Here is a 19,713-nt window from a genome sequence, read left to right on the forward strand (position 1 = left end):
CTTAGGTTCAATGCAAACTTTTATGGGGCAGGAAGAAAGCAGTAGATGTCATAAAATTATAAAGACATGCCAGATCATCTGAGCTATTACAGAGCTGTCTCAGCCAGCATCAATATACAACCACAGTGTTCCCCCACTAAGACTTTTATATTTTTGACTTTTCAGTCTTGCAGTTGGGTGCAAAAGTTTATAATGTACCTATCAATATGTTGTTCCTTCGGCTTTTCCCGGTTAGGGGTCGTCACAGCGGAACTCCGGTCCGCTAATGATTGGCAGTAGATTTTCACAGTGCCGAGGTGCCAGCTCGACACCCAACCTTCAACGAAGGCACGCCATTTCACGCATGTCTTTCGAACGCCACTCATCCGGGGGAGGACATGCAGACTCTACACAGGAGGTGCTCCAGCCGAGAATCAAACGGGAGAACCTCTTGCGGTGAGGCGACAATGTTACCGCTGCACCACCGCGGCAATCTATAATATAATAATGATAAAAAGCCAATTGGCACTAATGAAGGGATCCAATTTGGGGAACTAAGTGTTCTGAACATTGTGTGGATCATGTAAAGATGAACTACGCAAGAGAAAGTTGATGTTACAATCTTAAATAATTTGCAGCTGCTCTGATTTACAGTTGACACATAAATGACAGCTAGAAGATCACCACAGGCTGCATTGTAGAAAGATTACCTTCTTAGTGTAAAAATTGTTTAATATTTTGTACATAGCTCAAAATTTTGTATTTTGTATGTTTTCTTCTATAAAGTTCAAGTGTGTATAGGTGTTTTGTTGCGACAAATGGATCAAAACACCATAAAATAAAATTGTTTAGGTCAGTTCCCATACTTCATTAAAGAATATGTTCAAGAGCTGCTTGTGATATGTGAGCGATATCTGGTAGCCTGGATGACAATTAACTTCACAGGGAATTTTAACAGGGTTGGTTTAGTTCAGAGGTTAGCAGATCTCAAAAATCTTGAGAAAAATATACACTATTTGCTGATCTTAATTAAGCTATTTACAAGTAACAGAAATGGTTTGGCCCACTCCATCAAAATAAAGAGTGCTTCAATGCATAAAATAGGCTTGCTCTGAAGTGACTGCCATACAAGAGACTCATCTGGATGGACAGCATGCATCAAAATGATGATGGGATTTTGGGATCGAGGCATTATAGCAACTTATCAGACAAGGAAGAGGGGTATATGCCTTGTTTGTAGCTAGAGTGTGCATAGCTATAATAATAAACACTTTCAGTGAACTCCACAGCAAATCCATAGGAATAAGGGACAAAGAGGAGAAATTTTAAATTATTACTATATACCTGCCTTAGATATAAGTAACTTAGATTTAAGCAAGGGGTTTTATGGCTATGATGGCATCCTTGCTGTTAATTCAGGAGGCAACAGGAATATATACATGATTAGAATATTATAATGGCTACTGCAACTGTACACTGGGGTAGGTTCATGGGTGTGTACTAGGCTAATGGCCTTGGGACCTTTACAAGCCTAGCCCATACGATTACCCTGGCATCATGCCACCTGACCATAGTTCCCAGTGCCTCTGTAGAGTAAAGCAACTGGAATGATCCCTGGGGTGAATTTTCTATTCCCCATCCACTCATCAAGATTTCTATTGAAGAGGGCCAGTGAGGTCCTCTGCTTGACATGTATGGGAAGTCTATTCCATAGCATGGGCAGTCTCTGCCTTATGAACCTGTCCCTCCAGCAAGTTCTGTTGATTGTGGTAATAAGGTTGAGGTCTCTGGAGCATGTGGTGCATAAGAATTGGGATTTCTTTAGATGTAGCATTTCTAACAGAGCTGGGTCAGACATGGCTTTGGAAGTCAAGCAGAGATCGCCTCTAGGTAGGCGATATGTGACAGAGAATAGTTGGAGTTTTTTAGTTTGTTCATATAGGACAAATGTTTAAGGCCTAGGATCCTCTTTGTGAGGTACTGTTGTGGCCTCTCCAGTTGTTGTAGGTGTTTAGTGAGGTACATTCCAAAAGGGGCACTGTACTCAATGATTGGCCTAATGAGGAAAGAGTAGAGGGAGACAATGACCTCTTTCTTCCTGGATGCAAAACTCTTGGTAATGAGATGTGCCACATAGAAGGACTTTCTGACCACAGTGGCAATGTGGTGGTCAAAACAGGGGTTGCTGTCAACCTGTGTTCCCAGATCTCTTATAACACCTGTGTTCAGTGGACTACCATCATTGTGGTAATTCATGGGAACCGGGTTTTTCCCAAAGGGGATGATGACACATTATTTGGCACTGATCTTAAGGCACGGTTCTGACATCAGTTGTTGGTCTCAGTGAGGCCTTTCTGTAGGATGTCAACATCACTCGAGGAGTTAATAATAGCTCACAACTTGCAATCGTCTGTGAACTTTGTTAGCCAGAGCCCCTTCGTGTTGGCCTGGACTTCAGAGAAGTAGATACCAAACAAGAGAGGACCCAGGACTGAACCCTGTGGGACTCCACTTGTGACTGGTCAGCAGTCTGACTTGGGTCAGCTACTTTCAATCTGTGGGTTCTACCTGTGAACCAGTTTGCAACCCACCCAGTGATATAGGGGTTGATGCCTAGCTTAGTGAGTTTTTTTTATGATTCCTGAGTGGGGAATGTATCAAAGGCTAGATCAAGGTAGGCTGCATTAACCACCTTGTCTTCATCCACATATCCTTGTTTATTAGGTCCATGACGATGCATTCCATAGCTTTGCATATCAGACTCGTCAGGCTAATGGGGCGATAGTTCCCAGGGTCTGTAGTCGCTCCTCCTTTGTGGAGAGGGATGACTGTAGCAGTGTGTCGTTCAGTAGGGACAAAGCCTGAGGTGAGGCTGTGATTGAATAGGGCACACAGGTGAGGTGCCAGTTCACTCTGTAGTTCATGTAAAACACAGCCAGGGATATTGTCAGGTCCTATAGAAGCTGTATTCTTGGTCTTGGACAGTGCTGTTTTAACCTGTGCAGCAGTAATACTGGGTGCCTGGCAATCTACTGGTATTGTGACTGGTCCCGGGGGGAGGGGTAAAGTTGGCACTGAATCTGTCAGCCAGTATATTGGCAACATCTGTTGGCTCGGTATAGGAGGTACCACTATGCAGTAGCTCAGAGCAAATCTGGGTATTGCAGTGGAGATTCCTTACATAACTATAGAAGGTTTTGTGGTTGTCTTTACTATCTGCTGCAATTCTGTTTTCATAGCTAGCTTTAGAGGATTTGATGAGGGATCTCACCTTTTTGTGAAAGCGGATAAGGGAGTTTTTCCAGTCTTGGGACTTCACCTTATTCCACATTAGTTTCCTCTTTCTGTTGTTGAGTTTGTTTATGACAGGGGACCACCAGATTGGCTTCATTTTTTTTTGGGAGGACAGCGTCTTGGTTCTGTTGGGTATGGCAAGATCCATGCATTTGTGTATGTGTTCGTACAGTGCAGTGGTGTATGATTCGGTGGTCATGCAACTGATCTCCATTTGCATGGGTGCCGTGAAGTTAGCCACCTCTGTTTTTAGGAGCCCAAAGTTAGCTTTGGGGAAGTTTTTTATGGTGGTTACCCTTTGTGGGGGGGGGGGGGGGGGGTTGTCTATGAATTACTCAGGTTCTTAGTTTGTTATAGTTTGTAATAGTTTGGAGACATGCCCAATTGTGCTATTTCTTGTAAACCTGTACCAACGGAAAAACACAAACAAATAAAACTCCGGCAAAAAAACCAGGAACAGACGCAATTCCACTCAAGGTGACAAAAGTTTATTATTAAAAGCGAGTAGATAAACACTTTTGTCTCTCTTGATTCACAGACTTCAGCAGATAAGTAAAAAAAAAAAACCTTTTTTACTCTTCGGGTCAGTGGATGAATCTTTTGCCTGCTTCTTCGATGGCTCAGATGCTGCCGTTGATGAAGAAGCTCTCTTTTAAGACTTGTCCAATCCAGGGGATTGTGAAGATTTTGATGAACTCTGTTTTCCTTCCAGCGCCTCAGAAAAATGAACTTTTAATAATCCCCTATTAATTTAGTTTTCCTCGCCAATAAAACTCTGGAGCTAAAAGTTTGGCAAAAAGAGCATGACTCTTGCAGATGGACAGCACCTAAACAGTACACACAGCTGGTGTGTCCATCTGTCAAGGGCATTTTTTGGCTACATCTATCACATTTTTTGAAGCCTGAAGGCTTTGTTTCCTTATTGTCTTTAGACATGGCTAATGACAGTATAAACACAACACTATCAAAACTCTACTGAAGAAAGGTAAACTAACAACAACACTTTCTTTTTTTTTTTATCAACAACAACAACAATAAGAACAGCAATGACCACAGGGAAGTAGGGGGAAACTAGAAGAGAAGTCTCTAATTTAAACAACAATCTCCTCTAGTCAGAGGAGAAGTCTCTAACTTAAATGACGACTCCTCACCAGAAAAAATGGGTCAGAAAGGAAGGGGAGCCCTCTAATTTAAACGGGCTGAGAACGAGCCCTCTAACTAAAATGGACTACGTTAAGAAGGGGAAGAAAGCAAATATTTTAGACTTACAAAAAAACTCTCAACCAAGGAGTCATAAATGGGATAGGGAGACAAATGGCCTAGCAAAATGGCGGCGGCCAACAACAAACAGCTCAAATATCACAACGGTCAAAGAAGTTATCTAATACACTAAGAAAACAAGAATCCAACAACACAGTAAAAGTATTTAGCAAAAACAGTAGTATAATAAAGAATAATGATTCCACTTAGCCTGGAGCCTAGTAGGAAGCACCCGATCAAGTTTAGCACCAAACGAGATCTGGGTAATCTCCCTAAGCATGATGGGATAGGGTATTGCCTTGAGCCAGTGGAAGCTCCCGAGCTTTAGTACAGGCCGAGTCAGAACAGATTCTCGGTTCTAAACCCAACCAGCAAAGAATGAAGGCGAGATAGGACAACATAAAATTATTTTTTTTCCCATTGTACTACTTGTGTTCTGTTAGAGAGGTAGCTATGGAGGCACTGCAGTGAAGTGCTGGGTGAGCCCCAAGGATTAGAGTGCATGTAAAAGTTTCCAAGATGGTGGAGATTAGGCTTCCAGCATTTCTATGGGTGTTGACAGTATTAACAAAATTCAGCAAAGTAGTAGTTCTGCTGTGATGAGGATGGAAGCCATGTTGGATTGAAGACAGAACCTGGTTATCTATTAGACAATCAAGAAGTTGCATGTGAATACATTTTTCTACTACTTTGGATAGGGACGATAAAATGGCAAATGGCCTTTACTTTGAAAGCTGTGTACTGCTCCACCCTTGTGCAGTGGAATGATGAATAACTTTTCCATAGCAAGGAGGCTTTATTTTCAGATATGGATAGATTTATCAGAACTGAAACTGGAAATGCAATAGCCTCAGCTGCTCTTTTAAGATATTTTCCAGGTAGACTGTCATGGGCAGTTGTTGTAGGTTTTAATTTCTTTCAGGTATTTTTTGATGGTATCTGTGGGAACTGGTTGGAAGGAGAAACAATGAAGGAGGTTATGTGATTGAGTAGGGCCATCAAGAGCTTGATTAACCACCTGGCTGTTTAATGACTCTACATTCTTTTTAAAGTGGTCATTGAATTGGTTGGCTATTGCATCATTTTGTTTCTGTGTATTTGGTGTGTAGCTTGTCCGGGATTTAACAGTTTATTGACTGATGTCCAGAACACTTTGCATTATTAGTGTGTATGTTTTGACTGGTTGCATAACAGACTTTCTTATCTCTGGTGACAAGTTATTTTGTTAGGCTTCTTGGTTGTCTATATGCTAGTAAAGTGGGAGCGGTTTTATTTTTTTGTTCAGACCATCCATGCTTTGTTTCATGAGTTGTTTGGTTGCTAAGGATAGCCATTGAGAAGGGTTGGCTTTGACTCTTTTTACTCTGGGGGGAGGCAGGTGTGTTCAGAACACCAAGGGAAAAAGCATTGAACTCAGACAAAGCATCATCTACAGGGAAAGTCTTTACTGATTCCCATTACATGACATGTAGTGTACTAATAAAAGTGTCAAAACATACAATGAAATTTGTACAATATGCTGCTAATATCCCCAACAAAACTCGTCATTATAAGGTACTTTATAAGATTAATTAGCTACAGCTGTAACACCTCTTAACATTTAACCAGTTAAAGATGTACAGAAAATTCTTCATGAACCCAGCAGATACCCACCCATTTCTGTTTTACTTCCAAAATATATCCCTTGCAGACACCCAAAATCTCAGACCCCAAAACACCTAGAAGTTGTCAAATCAAACTACTCTGGTGACTGTATAGTCTCTGTTCATAGCTTGTTCATTTCCCCAAGCTGTGGAATTTCATTCCCCCAGACCTTAGACATGACAGAAAATGTAAAACATTTTTGTACAAACTAAAAACCTACTTAATTTCCATTTGGGACCTGTTTTTGTACCTGAATTTTATCTCCATCCAACCTATCTCAAAACCCTATCCATCCTAGTTTCTCCGTATCTTTCTCTACCTCCTTTAGCCACTATACTATCTATATTCTTAACCTTATATTTAACTGTTGCCATAATATACTGATAAATGTATTTATCTGTAACCTTCATTAGTGACATTTTCCATGCATGCACATATGCATTGTAATTGTTTTGTATATGCATTCAAGAATGTCCATGTGCTGCTGACTTTTTGTTACCTGCGTTGTATAAATATGGAGCTTTTCGCTTGGGCCTCCATGAAAATGGGCTTTTTGCTCAGTCAAATTATTCCTGGTCAGTAAAAGGAAATCAATAAAAAAATACATAAAATAACACAAATAAATCAGTATGCACATCTGGCAGTTCAAGGCCCAGAAAGCCAGGATTGCAAATGTGCAGTCTTCGTTTTCAAAACAGATGAGAATCCAACTCTGTCATTAGTAATGAAGTTCATATATGGAGGTGTAGAAGGTTATTTGTTGGAATCCAGGAACATAACTGCTGGATTAGCCAAAGGGCTCCTGTAAAGTAACTTCTGAGAACCTTGAACCCTATAGAACTAATCATGTTTCCTTGAAACATTGGAGGGGAGTCTGGCTCCAATGATGCAATGATGAATGCATCTTCTAGAATATCTATCAATACAGGAACAGTAACTGGCTTTGGATCTAGCAGGTCCACAAATATACTTCAGCAGGGTCTTAGTGCATTCCTTGCATCCCATTTGAATTTATTCTTCTTCCAGTGAATGGCATCTCCACATCTGAGATCTTCAGGGTGTGAAGCAGATGATAAAGTGTCTTTGATGTCTGATTTGAAAACAGAAAGAGGGTATATCTGACACACACAGGCCAGCTCATCTACCTCTGGATTGGGAGTTTCAAACCTTATTATTATTTTTTTTAATAGAAAGAACCCCTCTGAGATTTCTAGTGCTGACTTCTTGGCTCTAAGAAAACTCATGGAGTCCTGAGTCAAATGGAATAAGTACCTGAATGAGGCCTGGATAATGGGTTGGGATAAGGATCTGCTTGGTCTAGACTGAAGCAGGCTAATGGGTGTTGGCTTCAGCTTCAGTGTTTTGGGCCTTGGTTTCTCAGGTGGAGCTGTCTTAAAGATCTTGGTTCATGGGCAGATGCTAAGGACGACAACCAAGTCTCCAGAAACCTCCTCTCTGACCAAAAGGAAATGGGCATTACCTTCTCCTCCTCCCACAGACAGGCCTCTAATCTGATTCACACAGTAGCAGTGTCAGTCTGAGAGGACATCCCTAAATCCGACACTGTGGAAACCTCCAAAGGTTCATACCAGTAACCTTTGTCAAAAACTGTGTCCAGGGAAGACCAGGAGTTGCTGGACCTGGGGATACCCACAGAATTTTTTGGACTGTCATCATATCCTCTTTCTTCTCCATCAGATGTTTACTGGAGGACTTACACTTCTGAAGGAGGATCTCGGTGGCTTTAGCCAAAACCATGGTGGCACAGGACCAAGAACACATGCTCTTTTAACTGAGCTTTAGCTCTTTAGTAGTTTGTCCTCAGGATAAAGCCTTGCAAAATGCAGTCAGCCACACTGTGCTGTGGGCCTAAACAAAAAAACAAAACAAAAAAAAAACAAAAGGACCAGACAAGTGTGATTCATTTACCACTGTCAATGCAATGATTTGTCTAAAATAACTCAGAATCAGTATCGCTGTTTGTCATTTACAAAATACAAATAAATACTAGAAAAGCTAAGAAAGGTTTCACCTATTGAGATAATTCTATGGAATCTCTGGAAACAGACAGATATGCCTGAAAGATGATGATCTGCACAGTATATGAATTCTAATGGACTGCAGCAAGAAAGATCTGCAAATAGCACTGGCCAACACCCCCTCTCATACCCCTGTCTTGATGTCTGAGTGGGAGGAGTTAGCAGAGGCCAGATTATGGCTGGAAAAATACAACAAACCACTCTGTGGTAAACACCTAGGCTATATGCTAGTAGTTCAAAAAAAATTTAGTGACAAATAACATGCTGCATATAGTGCGCACAGTCTGGAATTAGTAGAATTGTGTTTTTGTTTAGAAGTCTGATTTACCAGAGTTAATGGCAGCAAGCTAATCCTTATACTGGAATTTACATGCCATAACAGTTAAAATTACATGTTTTATTCAATTAAAAGTCTTAGCAAAAATATTTTGAAATAACATTAGGAAGGCAGAAGGGAGATTTGTGGCACAGAATAGCAACAGTTGTGGTTTGTCACTGAAAAATCTTTGTTCTTTATAAAATCAGATCTAGCCAGGCAGGTGACTTACTGCCTGGGTGAAAAAATACAATTATATTTAAACAAACTAGCTTGACAGTCTACTGACATGTTGCATTGGCCTAAGTACACTAAGAACTCTAAGCCAGGAAAAAGGATTGCTATACTTATCTCTACTTTGGATAGTGTGTGCGCGCACACACACACACACACACACACACACACACACACACACACACACACACACACACACACACACACAAACAGAAATGTATACAATTGCTAGCCACCTCTGTCACTGTAAGAAGGTGATTACGATTATTTAGCATGTGCTGCATGTTTGTTAAACTGAGAAAAGCTACTGGGAACAAGTACCTGTTTTAAAAGTGAATAAAGCCTGTGGGTCTAATTAAGTGACTTCCTCAGAGGCAGTATACCTCATCAAGTTCTATTTTGAAATCAAGTAATTTAAGGCCAATCCTGCAAATAGCCTTGAAATTGCTCTATGATTTTAAAAGCAGGGGGGGCTCTACCTCAGTATCCATCTCACTTAATATAATAAACTCTGAAGCCACACAACCTAGAGGCAGAGTATATATTGTGTAGTTTTGAACTTTCATTAGATTAGGATAAAATTACTATGTCTGAAAACAACTGAAGCTAGTGTAGGCAATTAACACTTTTTAAGGCTCAGACTCCAAGTATAAAACTGGAGGCTTGCTGCAATTCACAGACTACCAGCTAACCCAACAAGACAGCTGTCACTTGAAAAGAAGCAAAAAGTAGACCTGGCAGACTGAGAAAGCTGCAGCAATAGCACATATCTAAACCTGTGAAAGTTCTTTACTTCCCTGAGAACTGGGCTGTTACTATATTTCTTCTAGACTAGTATAATCCTGCTCATGACCTTTACTTGTCAGGCACTCTCCTGGGCAAAGTCCTTCCAACCCATAACTGTTTTAGTGACTTACTGTTTTCAGTTGTTGTTTCCAAGCTATGGAACAAGCTTGTAATATCAATGCAACAGGTTCCATTAACTGTTCTTATTTGGAATACTTTCCCAAAGCACGTTTTGTCTAAACAGCTTCATGGTTCATCATCCCACAATCCCATCTTATTTATGTTTCATGTACATCACTCCTGTATATGGTGATCAATAGTCATATCACTGACTTTTTACCAACTAAACTTCACCCTCCCTCTTTTCTCCAGTTGTATACAAAATCAGTATGACAAAAAACTATTTATTTTAATTGTCAAATGTTAGAAGTTTCTCTGTGGGTCTCAGCTGAAATGCAGTCAGATAGCATTTCCCAGGAAATGTAAACTCATAAGAAACTGCTATGGAGTACCTCACTTGAGGTTTTTCAGTGAAACACATTAATTTAAGGCATCCCCTTAGCACACGGCTTCTACGTATATACTTATCATGGTATATAAAGAATACCTTACAACAAATTAGTACAATGACAGAAGATGTCTCGTTTTACCTGTATGCATAGATGTTGTGAGTAGCACTTGCTATTTTCTTGTTCTCATACAGTTTATCCAACACCATTTTGACCTAATAAAACACAAACAGTTAAAGAAATATCAGAATATTTATTTAATCTGATGTGCTAAGACTACTTCAACTGGTATGTCAATAAGCAAATCAGAAGGACCAGAGAGAGTTACTTTTATGTTTTTGTAAACACCTTTATTCAATTATCACTTCTGACATGGGCAAATGTGAATTCATATAATAAAAGTAAACAAACCATATTAATAAATTCACATTTATAAACATTATACATTACGTTTATTCTTTTATACAATATAGTCAATCCAACAGTACATACATTGTTCAATTCTTTGTTTCTCTAAAACCTCATTCCTCCTCCAAAACATTTTTCTGCATGTATTGCTCCCACAATTTCCATTTTTTCCATGTTCTTTTATCTCTGTTACAATATTCACTACTTCAAGTATGAGTGATTTAGACTTTGATTTCCATTTTCTAGTAACTGCTTTTTGGCAGCCACCAGAATTAAACTTAAAAAAGCCTTTTTATGTCTAGGCAATTCAGATCTTGTATCCAAGCTATAAAAATGACTTCCTTGTGCTGCGGTAGTGTTGTCGCCTCACAGTAAGACATTGTCCTGTTCGATTCTCAGCTAGAGCGTCTTCTGTGTGGAGACATGCGTGAATGGGCATACCTTCGTTGAAGGTTGTGCGTCAGGGCTGGCAACTCGGCACATAAAAATCTACTGCCAATCATTAGCGGACCGGAGTTCCGCTGTGGCGACCCCTAACAGAGAAAAGCCGAAAGACACAAGTTACACTCATTTGCTCATCCAGTATTCCTGAGAGAATACTCTGCAGAGAATTTTTAAAGTCTGTCAATTCATTACACTCTGAAAACAAATGCTCTCAGCTACCTCTTTCTTCCTCATCCCACCTCCAACATTTGCTATCTACCTGAAGAAAAATCTTTGGAAGTTATTTTTACAGTTTTAGAAAATTTATGCTATTATAACACTGAAGAAATTAAAGTATACTGTTGAATGACTAAGAATTTAAAATATTAGTATCATGCAATGGAAAGTGGAGAAATAAATCAACATATACAAAGTTTCTGGTTCATTTTCTAAATCTGTCACTAACTGCAGTAGTCTGCAACATTTACAGACGCATAAATCTACAATTCTACTGGCAAAAAGAGATATAATTATATAAAATCCACCAAGTGTTTGCTGCTAGTCCATACACAGGTCTCTCTCCCACTGCCCCTTTCCTAACTTTTCTCTCACAGTGCTCTTCACATCTGCAACAATTTTCATAAAAAAGAACTTTTTATCTCATGATGAATTTATCACTTCATAAATTGCTTGAACAGTACTTATGGCAAGCTAAATAACTTAAACTGCTGACCAAGCAATGTATTTACTGAATGAAACAAATAGGCAGCGTGAAGAGCAGTCCAGTAGTTATACAAGTTTATTAGTTTCCAAAAGGTAGACGCTTTCGGCACTGACACCAGCCTTCTTCAGACAGCCATTACAATAAAACCAACTTGTTTTATAGTGAACCTACTTACTAATAACCATCAATTATCCAATTAAAATTAATTATAATACATATTTAAATGCATATTTAAAAAAGCCGAAAGACACAACAATAGTTTTAGTGCTGGTTTTAAATATGTACTTTAAATATGCATTTAAATATGCATTATAATTAATTTTAATTGGATAATTGATGGCTATTAGTAAGTAGGTTCACTATAAAACAAGTTGGTTTTATTGTAATGGCTGTCTCAAGAAGGCTGGTGTCACAGCCGAAAGCGCTTATCTTTTGGAAACTAATAAACTTGTATAACTACTGGACTGCTCTTCACGCTGCCTATTTGTTTAGTTTGGTTTGTTTATATTTGTTCAATGTATTTACTGAGGCAAAGGTAAGTGAATTATGGGTGTGCATGGTAAAACCGGCATAATTTCTACCTTTCATTGTATGATTAAGCCCCCATTTCACAACTAGTTCTTGGTATACAAGCACTGGACTGGTTAGTTGGTGGAAAAAGCAACTAAGCACCTAGCGTAAATCCAGTTTAGCTCTGCTACTTCTTACTCAGTAGCTCAACAGGGCCTCAGGGAGCTGGTTCTTCAAACATACTGCTAATTTCAAATGGTAATGCTCTGCACTTATGCTAAGCAAGTCTTATTTTGCCCTCTTCTTGCTGATATTTGTCTAAAATTGGTATCTTTGTCTGCAGCCATTAGCACTGGCATAACTATTATCTCAATGGTACTGTTATTTTTTGTTTTCCAGTTCTTGCGCTACTTGACTCAGGAGTTTGTTTCGCAGTGTGAGCCTGTCACTCTCTGACAGCATTTATATCAGAAGATGGAAAAATGTCTTCCTAGTAACAATGTTCATATGCATGAACACCGACTCTTAACAGATGAGCTGCCACCTCTACCAGTTTTAGCAGCCTCACTCTCCTTGGCTCTGAAATAAAAATGTACAAGATCATCCACACAACACCAGCAAAGCAAATCTGCATGAGCACACAAAAACATTTGCTTATTTCATGAAAGCTGAGATGTTAGCTTCTCTGTGCAATGGACTTATGGTGCCTGCTTCCTAAATTACTTCTGCCCTTCTGATAGCACTATGCCTATGTAATACTTCTCATTATGCCCATTTGAAACACTGCATCTCCTGCCATTTTACTGAAGTGTATACATGTCTACATATCTACATAACCATGTATTTTAAATGGAGTCTATAAAGGTCAAACAGCTTATTATTTTAAAAGATGTACTTCCTGTAGTTCCCCTGCAAAGTCCAGTTCTTATTTCCCAGATAAGCTAACAGTTTCACCACATCTGGTCTACTACTCAGTTTGCCGTAAAAACTTCCCTGCATGCCTATGTGGGGGATTTCACTCTAACATCACTCTTACTGATATATATATATATTAAACATATATTCATTTAACCCTATAACAGCAGAAAAGTTGGGGAAATGATTCAGAGAGGGTGGTAATGCTTAAGAGGAGAAGCAGTGCTCTCAGTGTCACATAAGCCAATGTGAAACATTGTCAGTGAATTGTAAAACTGACAAATTGTAACTCAAAGAGCTCCTGTTTGTTGGGTTACATTTTGTCAGCATGTTTTAAAGCCCATTGTTACTTGTACCTAATTTCATATTTTGATAATATCCATTAAAAATTGCCCAATTAAAAGGGGGCAATAACAAATCAGTGTATTAGTTTGCTGCATATGGACAAGCCAAGACACTAATGCCAAGAAAAAAAGAAGTGTAAAATGTTTACCTCAAAAACTACATCTGCCCAGTCATAATTATCATCTTTTACACATCCATGTCAGTGACATGGATTTGGAAAAGGCAGTTTTCCACGAGCACCAGTGTGATCTTTTCAACAAACCTCTAACTTTGCTGTTCTGCCTAATATAGTGCTGGAATTAATCAGCATGGCTGTTATATTGCTTTGGTTTAACAATGGCTTAGGTACCAGTAAAAACAAAAAAAAAAAATCACCTGTTACACAGGAAATCACAAAGATGCAAAACAAATGAAAGCTGCCCTGGTTACTTAACCATTTTCTAACCCCTGATTTAAGGCAGAACATTAAGTGTCTAACTCACAGTGAGATACGTGGAACACCAATGTATTTCTTTTTAAGTGATAATAAAATAATCAATGTGATCTTTTCAACTGATAATAAATTATTACTTTGGTGCTCTACCTAAAGTTCTAATGACCTCACTCATCATGACAATTTTATAGCTGTTTAGATGTGGCTTAAGTACCACCAAAAAAGGCAGCTGATCCAGAGGAAAAAAAACCCCCACAAAGATGCAAAACAAATCACAGCTGACCTTGTTACTTCTGCCACTGCTGGCCCTTAATTTAAGGCAAGTACATTACATGGCTAATTCATGATAATACAAACTATGCAGTACATCCATGATTTACCTCATTTTCAGAAGAGAAAATGAAAAGGTTAAATATGTTCCTGATTTCTTCCTGGCCTATGCTTATACCACCTAGTAGTCCTTTGCCAGCAGTCATTCAGGAGCTTCAGTAGACTCTCAGGTTCTGAACTCATTCACCCATTCAGTCAACCTTCATCTTTTCAGATTAATATAAAATGCCAGCTGTACTAGTGAGCAGGGTAGCTACCTGTCATTGTTTTTACAAGATAGCCCTGATTCAGGCACTTTTATCCTACAAAAGACAAAGGTACATGTCCTCATAATTTGCAAGAAAAATATTTCTAACTTTTCTCCAAGTACTGTAGAAAAGAAAAATAGCACATATGAAATACATTAATGTTATATCAACAACAGAAATAACTCAAATTCTACAAAAGTAAATTACTTTACTATAAAGTCTTTTGCACTTCACATTTCATCATGTAATCCTATGCTGACCATCTGGAACGACGAAAAAGGAAAGTTAGGTACTTACCATAATGATATATCCAAGTTGTATGGTTTTATCTTCAACAAATGGGTTATTGGATCTATCTAGGATCCAACTTCGGCCACTTTTAGTCTTTGGATCCAAGACTCCGTCCCCTCCCTTTACCATAATCTCATATAGCTTGTAGGTTACCTTAAATCGAGTTTGCCCATACCCTACATTAAAAAATCGCTACAGCATCATAATAAAATCAAACACATCAGAGATATAGCAAAGCCTCCTGACCCACAGCTTGAAGACTACATACATAAGCAAGCCATAGGGACTGTCAGTGCAGTCACTTCAGAAACAAAGAAAAAGATAACTGGAAGGGGGAAGGTTGGATGGGAGTTGTGGAAGGACACAAGCAGACAACATAGAGCCATTGTCATGACAAGTACATATCTTTTGCATCTGATGTTGTCTCTTACATCCATTCCTAAATGGATGGGACAGAATCCCCAGCTATCATAAAACTTGGGAGGTCTCATGAAAGGATATCTCGGAGGACAGCCAAACCAAAGGACGCTCTACACCTGGACTGTAAATCCAACTTATAGTGAGACATGAAGCTATGGACTTTATTCCAAGTAGCTGCAGCACAAATGTCATGAATAGGTACTCCGGAGAAGGCAGTTGAGGTCTAGTAGAATGAGCCTTAGGAGGTTTAGGTAAATATAGTCCGTTCTCCTTATAGACATGTGAAATGCATTCAGATAACCAGGGAGAAAGAGTAATTTTAACACTCCTTTACTCAATTTGACTGAGGAAAATGAAACAAATGGTCAGTCTTTCTAAACTTCTTTGTGTGATGCAGATAAAATCAAAGTTGACAGTGCATATCCAGAAGGTGTAACATGCATTCTCCCTTGTTGGCAAATCGTGGAAAGAAAACAGGAAGGTGGATAGACTGGTTAAGTGATGCTTCAGAAATCACCTTGGGGAGAATAACAGATTTTGCTCTCAAAGTAACTCTATCCTTATAGAAAACCAAATGAGGTTTACAGGGAAAGGCATGAAGTTCTGCTATTCCCCTCACAGACGTGAATGCCACCAAAAACAGTTTTCCAAGTCAGAATTTTAAGTCAGCCATACTTGCAAATACAAAAGGGAGTCTCATTAAGGCCTGTAGAAGAATAGTAATATCCCAAGAAGGAACAGCATCTTTATGAGGGGAGGGGGCCTAGAAGGAAGACACCCCTGAGGAAGGCCTTGGACACTTTAAGGAAAGCAATAGGTGATTGACATTCCACAATGTGAAAACTGTAAATGGCTAACAACTGAACCTTGATAGTAGAGTAGCTAATCCGCTGTGGAAAAGAGATGCCAGGAAGTCTGAGAATCTGGGAGGGGTAAATGAATAGGGATCCAAAATCCTACTGGAGGCCCAGACAGACAATATTTTCCATTTACTCTTACAAATCTTCCTGGTAGAGTGTTTCTGTGCAGAACTAAAAATGTGAATGACCTGGGACGAAAGCCTGGACTTTCTAACCATCACTGAAACTGGAGAAACCATGCGATCAATTTGAGGGCTTCTATGTCTGAGTGATGCTTCCCAGAAGGGTGAGAGAGAAGATCTAGAATAAGATCCAGCATCCAAGGTAAGTGAATCAAATGAGACCAGAGGAAGGGAAACCAGACCTGTCAAGACTAAAGGGGAGCAATGAGGATCACTGTAGCACTGCTCCAGATTCCTCAATGCTGAAACTTAGGGATGAAAGCAGTGGGAAGATAAGCATAAAGGAGATGGGGGGGGGGCATGTGTGGGTCACAGCATCCCTCAGGGACTCCTTGGGAATTATGGCAAAATACCTGCTGCATTTGGTGTTGGAGGGGGAGACAAAGAGGTTGTAGCATGGTCAATGACTGAAAATCCGATTCACTGCTTTCAGACTGAGGAATCACTCTGTAGGGAAGAGGATAGACCTGCTCATCCTATCCTCTAGAACATTGGACTTCCACGGTGTGTGTGCTGCTTTTAGAAAGCAGTGATAAGACATCACCCATTTTCAAACCTTCATGGCCTCTCATGATAATTGTTAAGACTGTGTTCCTCCCTGTTTGTTGATGCACCAAACCACTGACCTATTGTCCATCTGAATAATGGTAATGTTAGAAGTATCTTAAAGTTCATGAACTTCATGCCCTATTAGCTCTATATAAACCTGAAATTGTATTACTGACAGAAACCTGGCTAAATCCAGAAATCAACAACAATGAAATAATCGCACCAGGTTATAATATCATACATAGAGGCAGAATAGGCAAAAGAAGTGTGGAGGGGGCAGCATTACTATACCAAAATCACCTCAACTTAGAACAACCAGATGCCAATATTCCACCTATAGATAATGCTGAAATTATCCTTACAAGATTGAAACTGAATCCCGATAAACATATAAATATCATAGGCTGCTACTACCCACAAGGTAACAATATTACAGTATGGAAAACCTACTAGAATGGATCTCAAACTCCTTACCACAGGAAAACATTTTGTTAGGAGATTTTAATATAGACTGGCAAACTTGCACCGGCCATAATCCATGTTTATCCAGCTTATCTCAACCCCCACTAGAAGTGATAAAACATTCAAGAGTCAGTCCATTCTGGACTGGATTCTTATATCCGATCCCTCACTCACATCCCAAGTAGGCTGTCTGGCAGACAGCCTAAGCGATCCCTCAGACTACCTTACTACTTAGAAAAATAACTCACCATATTAACCAGACATCCCTTACAGTAGTTAGAAACAAAAAGAACTTTAAACCAAACAACTTTATTAATGCCCCAAAACATTGCAATTGGAGGCCACTATCACAACCATCTCTAGATGAAGCACTACACTACTTTAGCACATCCTTCTTACAAATATTAAACCATCATGTACCCACTAGAACCATTAGAATGAAATCAAAGTACACTCCCCAACTAACTAGGGCAACTAAATCCATTCTCAAAGAAAGAGACAAAGAATTGATACAATTTCACAAAAACAGAACCCACTCCACAAAACAAACCTACTCAGAACTCTGCAACAAAGCCAAAAAAACATGTTAAACTAGTCAAAATTAACTACTATCAAAACCTCCAGGAAAAAATATATTCACAACCCTCAAAAATTCTGGTCCACTACCAGGGAAATCTGTAACCCCTACACCAGCTACAGTTAATAGCCATGAAAATATCCCAACTCAGTTTAACAAATATTTCCCCGAAACAGTTCAAACCCTTGCAGAAACCCAAACTAAAAGTAGCCGCAGCAACTTACCCTCCACCCAAGACAAAACAAACACACAAGTAATTCCCACTTCTGCCTACACCAAACGCCAGTCAAATCCATTTTAAATCTCCTCCACAAGCTCAAACCAACCTCCTTAGCCGCAGACAGCTTACCAGCTGAATACCTACAGCTAGCCATAGAAGCTATAGCCCTTCCTGTTGCTAGTCTAATAAATAGATCAATATCAGAGTATAAGATACTTACTATATGGAAAATTTCCCACATAATACCACTGCAGAAGGGAGGCAACTCCTTAGAATAAGAATTAACTATCGACCTACTGCTATTTTATCTCCCATCAAAAATACCTGAAAGAGTTGTTCATACACAACTAATGAACCACCTTCTAAAAAACAATCTGCTATCCAAATATCAGCATGGATTTACACCCTTCCAGAACACCACTAAAGCTCTAACGTCCTTTACCAACACAATCAACCACCAGAGAAACAAGGGACAACTAGTTTCAGCCATTTTTCTTGACCTGTCCAAAGCTTTTGATATGGTCAACCATCATAAACTCCTTATTGCACTATCCAACCTAAATAGCAGCACCCCCTCTATCTCATGGTTTAAAAAATACCTATCAGGGCACCAACAAGCAGTACTATGGCAGAATCAACTATCCTCCCTCTTACCAGTATCCTTAGGAGTCCCTCAGGGCTCAATATTCAGCCCACTACTCTTCTCTCTATTTACAAACCAGCTCTCTACCTCCATACCCAGTGCCTCAGTAATGGAATATGCTGATGACACCATCCTCATATGTGCAGTCCACACATCGCATGACCTCCACGCCCTAACCCAAGACTGCTTCTCACTACCAGAGACCTGGTTCACTAATTCCCAGTTTATCCTAAACCCAAACAAAACAAAACGACTTATCTTTGGACATTGTAGATCCCCCCCATGTGACAACTTCACTACAGTGTCCATGAACAAAACCAAGATCATCTCCACATCCCACACTTAAGTGTAGAAACAGACAACAACCTCAGATTTCATATTCCTATAGCCCAAACTATCAAGAAAGTTCACAAAAAAACTCTGACTCCTCTATCGGAACAAACCATTTCTCACTAGACAAACTAAATCCACAATAGCCAGGACACATCTGTTGTCCACCCTCCTCTATGCTACACCAATACTGACCAACCTTCATAAAACCAACCTAAACCAACTAGAATCATGCTATAACAAGATGGCTAGATTTGCTACTGAAACCCTATACAGGACCCATCATTGTGTAGCACTCAACAACTAAACTGGTTAGAGCTGCTTCATCTACTGAAACTTAACCAATTAACGTTGGCACACAAACTATACTATTACCCAACTAAAACCCAGCACTCCAGAACTTATTTACACCTTATTCTATGACAAAAACCTTAAGATCGACTACCCAGAACCACCTAAATGTCATCAAATATAATGATGAAGCTGGGAAATCTCACTTCAGCTATTCTATCTCAAAAGCTTGGAATAACCTATCTAGCCACCTGATCTCCAATACCTCCACCACACAATTCAAAAAGCTCCTCAAGGCACACTTTTAACTCCCCAGAATAGACTACCACTTAAACAAACTTGTTTCCATCTTAACACTTATATGCCTACTATTTCCTTCACTATTCTCAGTACTAATTCACGTTTCCATATATAGATTCACTAATCCAGATTTTCTACCAATCTAACCAACCAGAAACCCTCACAATCTTACCCTGTAACCATTATGTTTA

At 39.4% G+C, this 19,713-nt stretch overlaps 1 protein-coding gene across 1 annotated transcript in view; it reads right to left on the reverse strand.

The window, feature by feature from the left end:
• The window catches only part of IMPACT (impact RWD domain protein), a 1,366,254-nt gene that overhangs the window by 336,619 nt on the left and 1,009,922 nt on the right, over positions 1 to 19,713 (reverse strand). Inside the window, exon 9 of the mRNA XM_044065351.1 lies at positions 10,203 to 10,276. Coding sequence (XP_043921286.1) covers positions 10,203 to 10,276 — 74 coding nt within the window. The remainder of the gene's footprint in view (positions 1 to 10,202; positions 10,277 to 19,713) is intronic.

Source organism: Protopterus annectens, chromosome 3.part0, assembly GCF_019279795.1.
Source record: "Protopterus annectens isolate FY-2018-M chromosome 3.part0, PAN1.0, whole genome shotgun sequence".
Taxonomy (NCBI): domain Eukaryota; kingdom Metazoa; phylum Chordata; order Ceratodontiformes; family Protopteridae; genus Protopterus; species Protopterus annectens.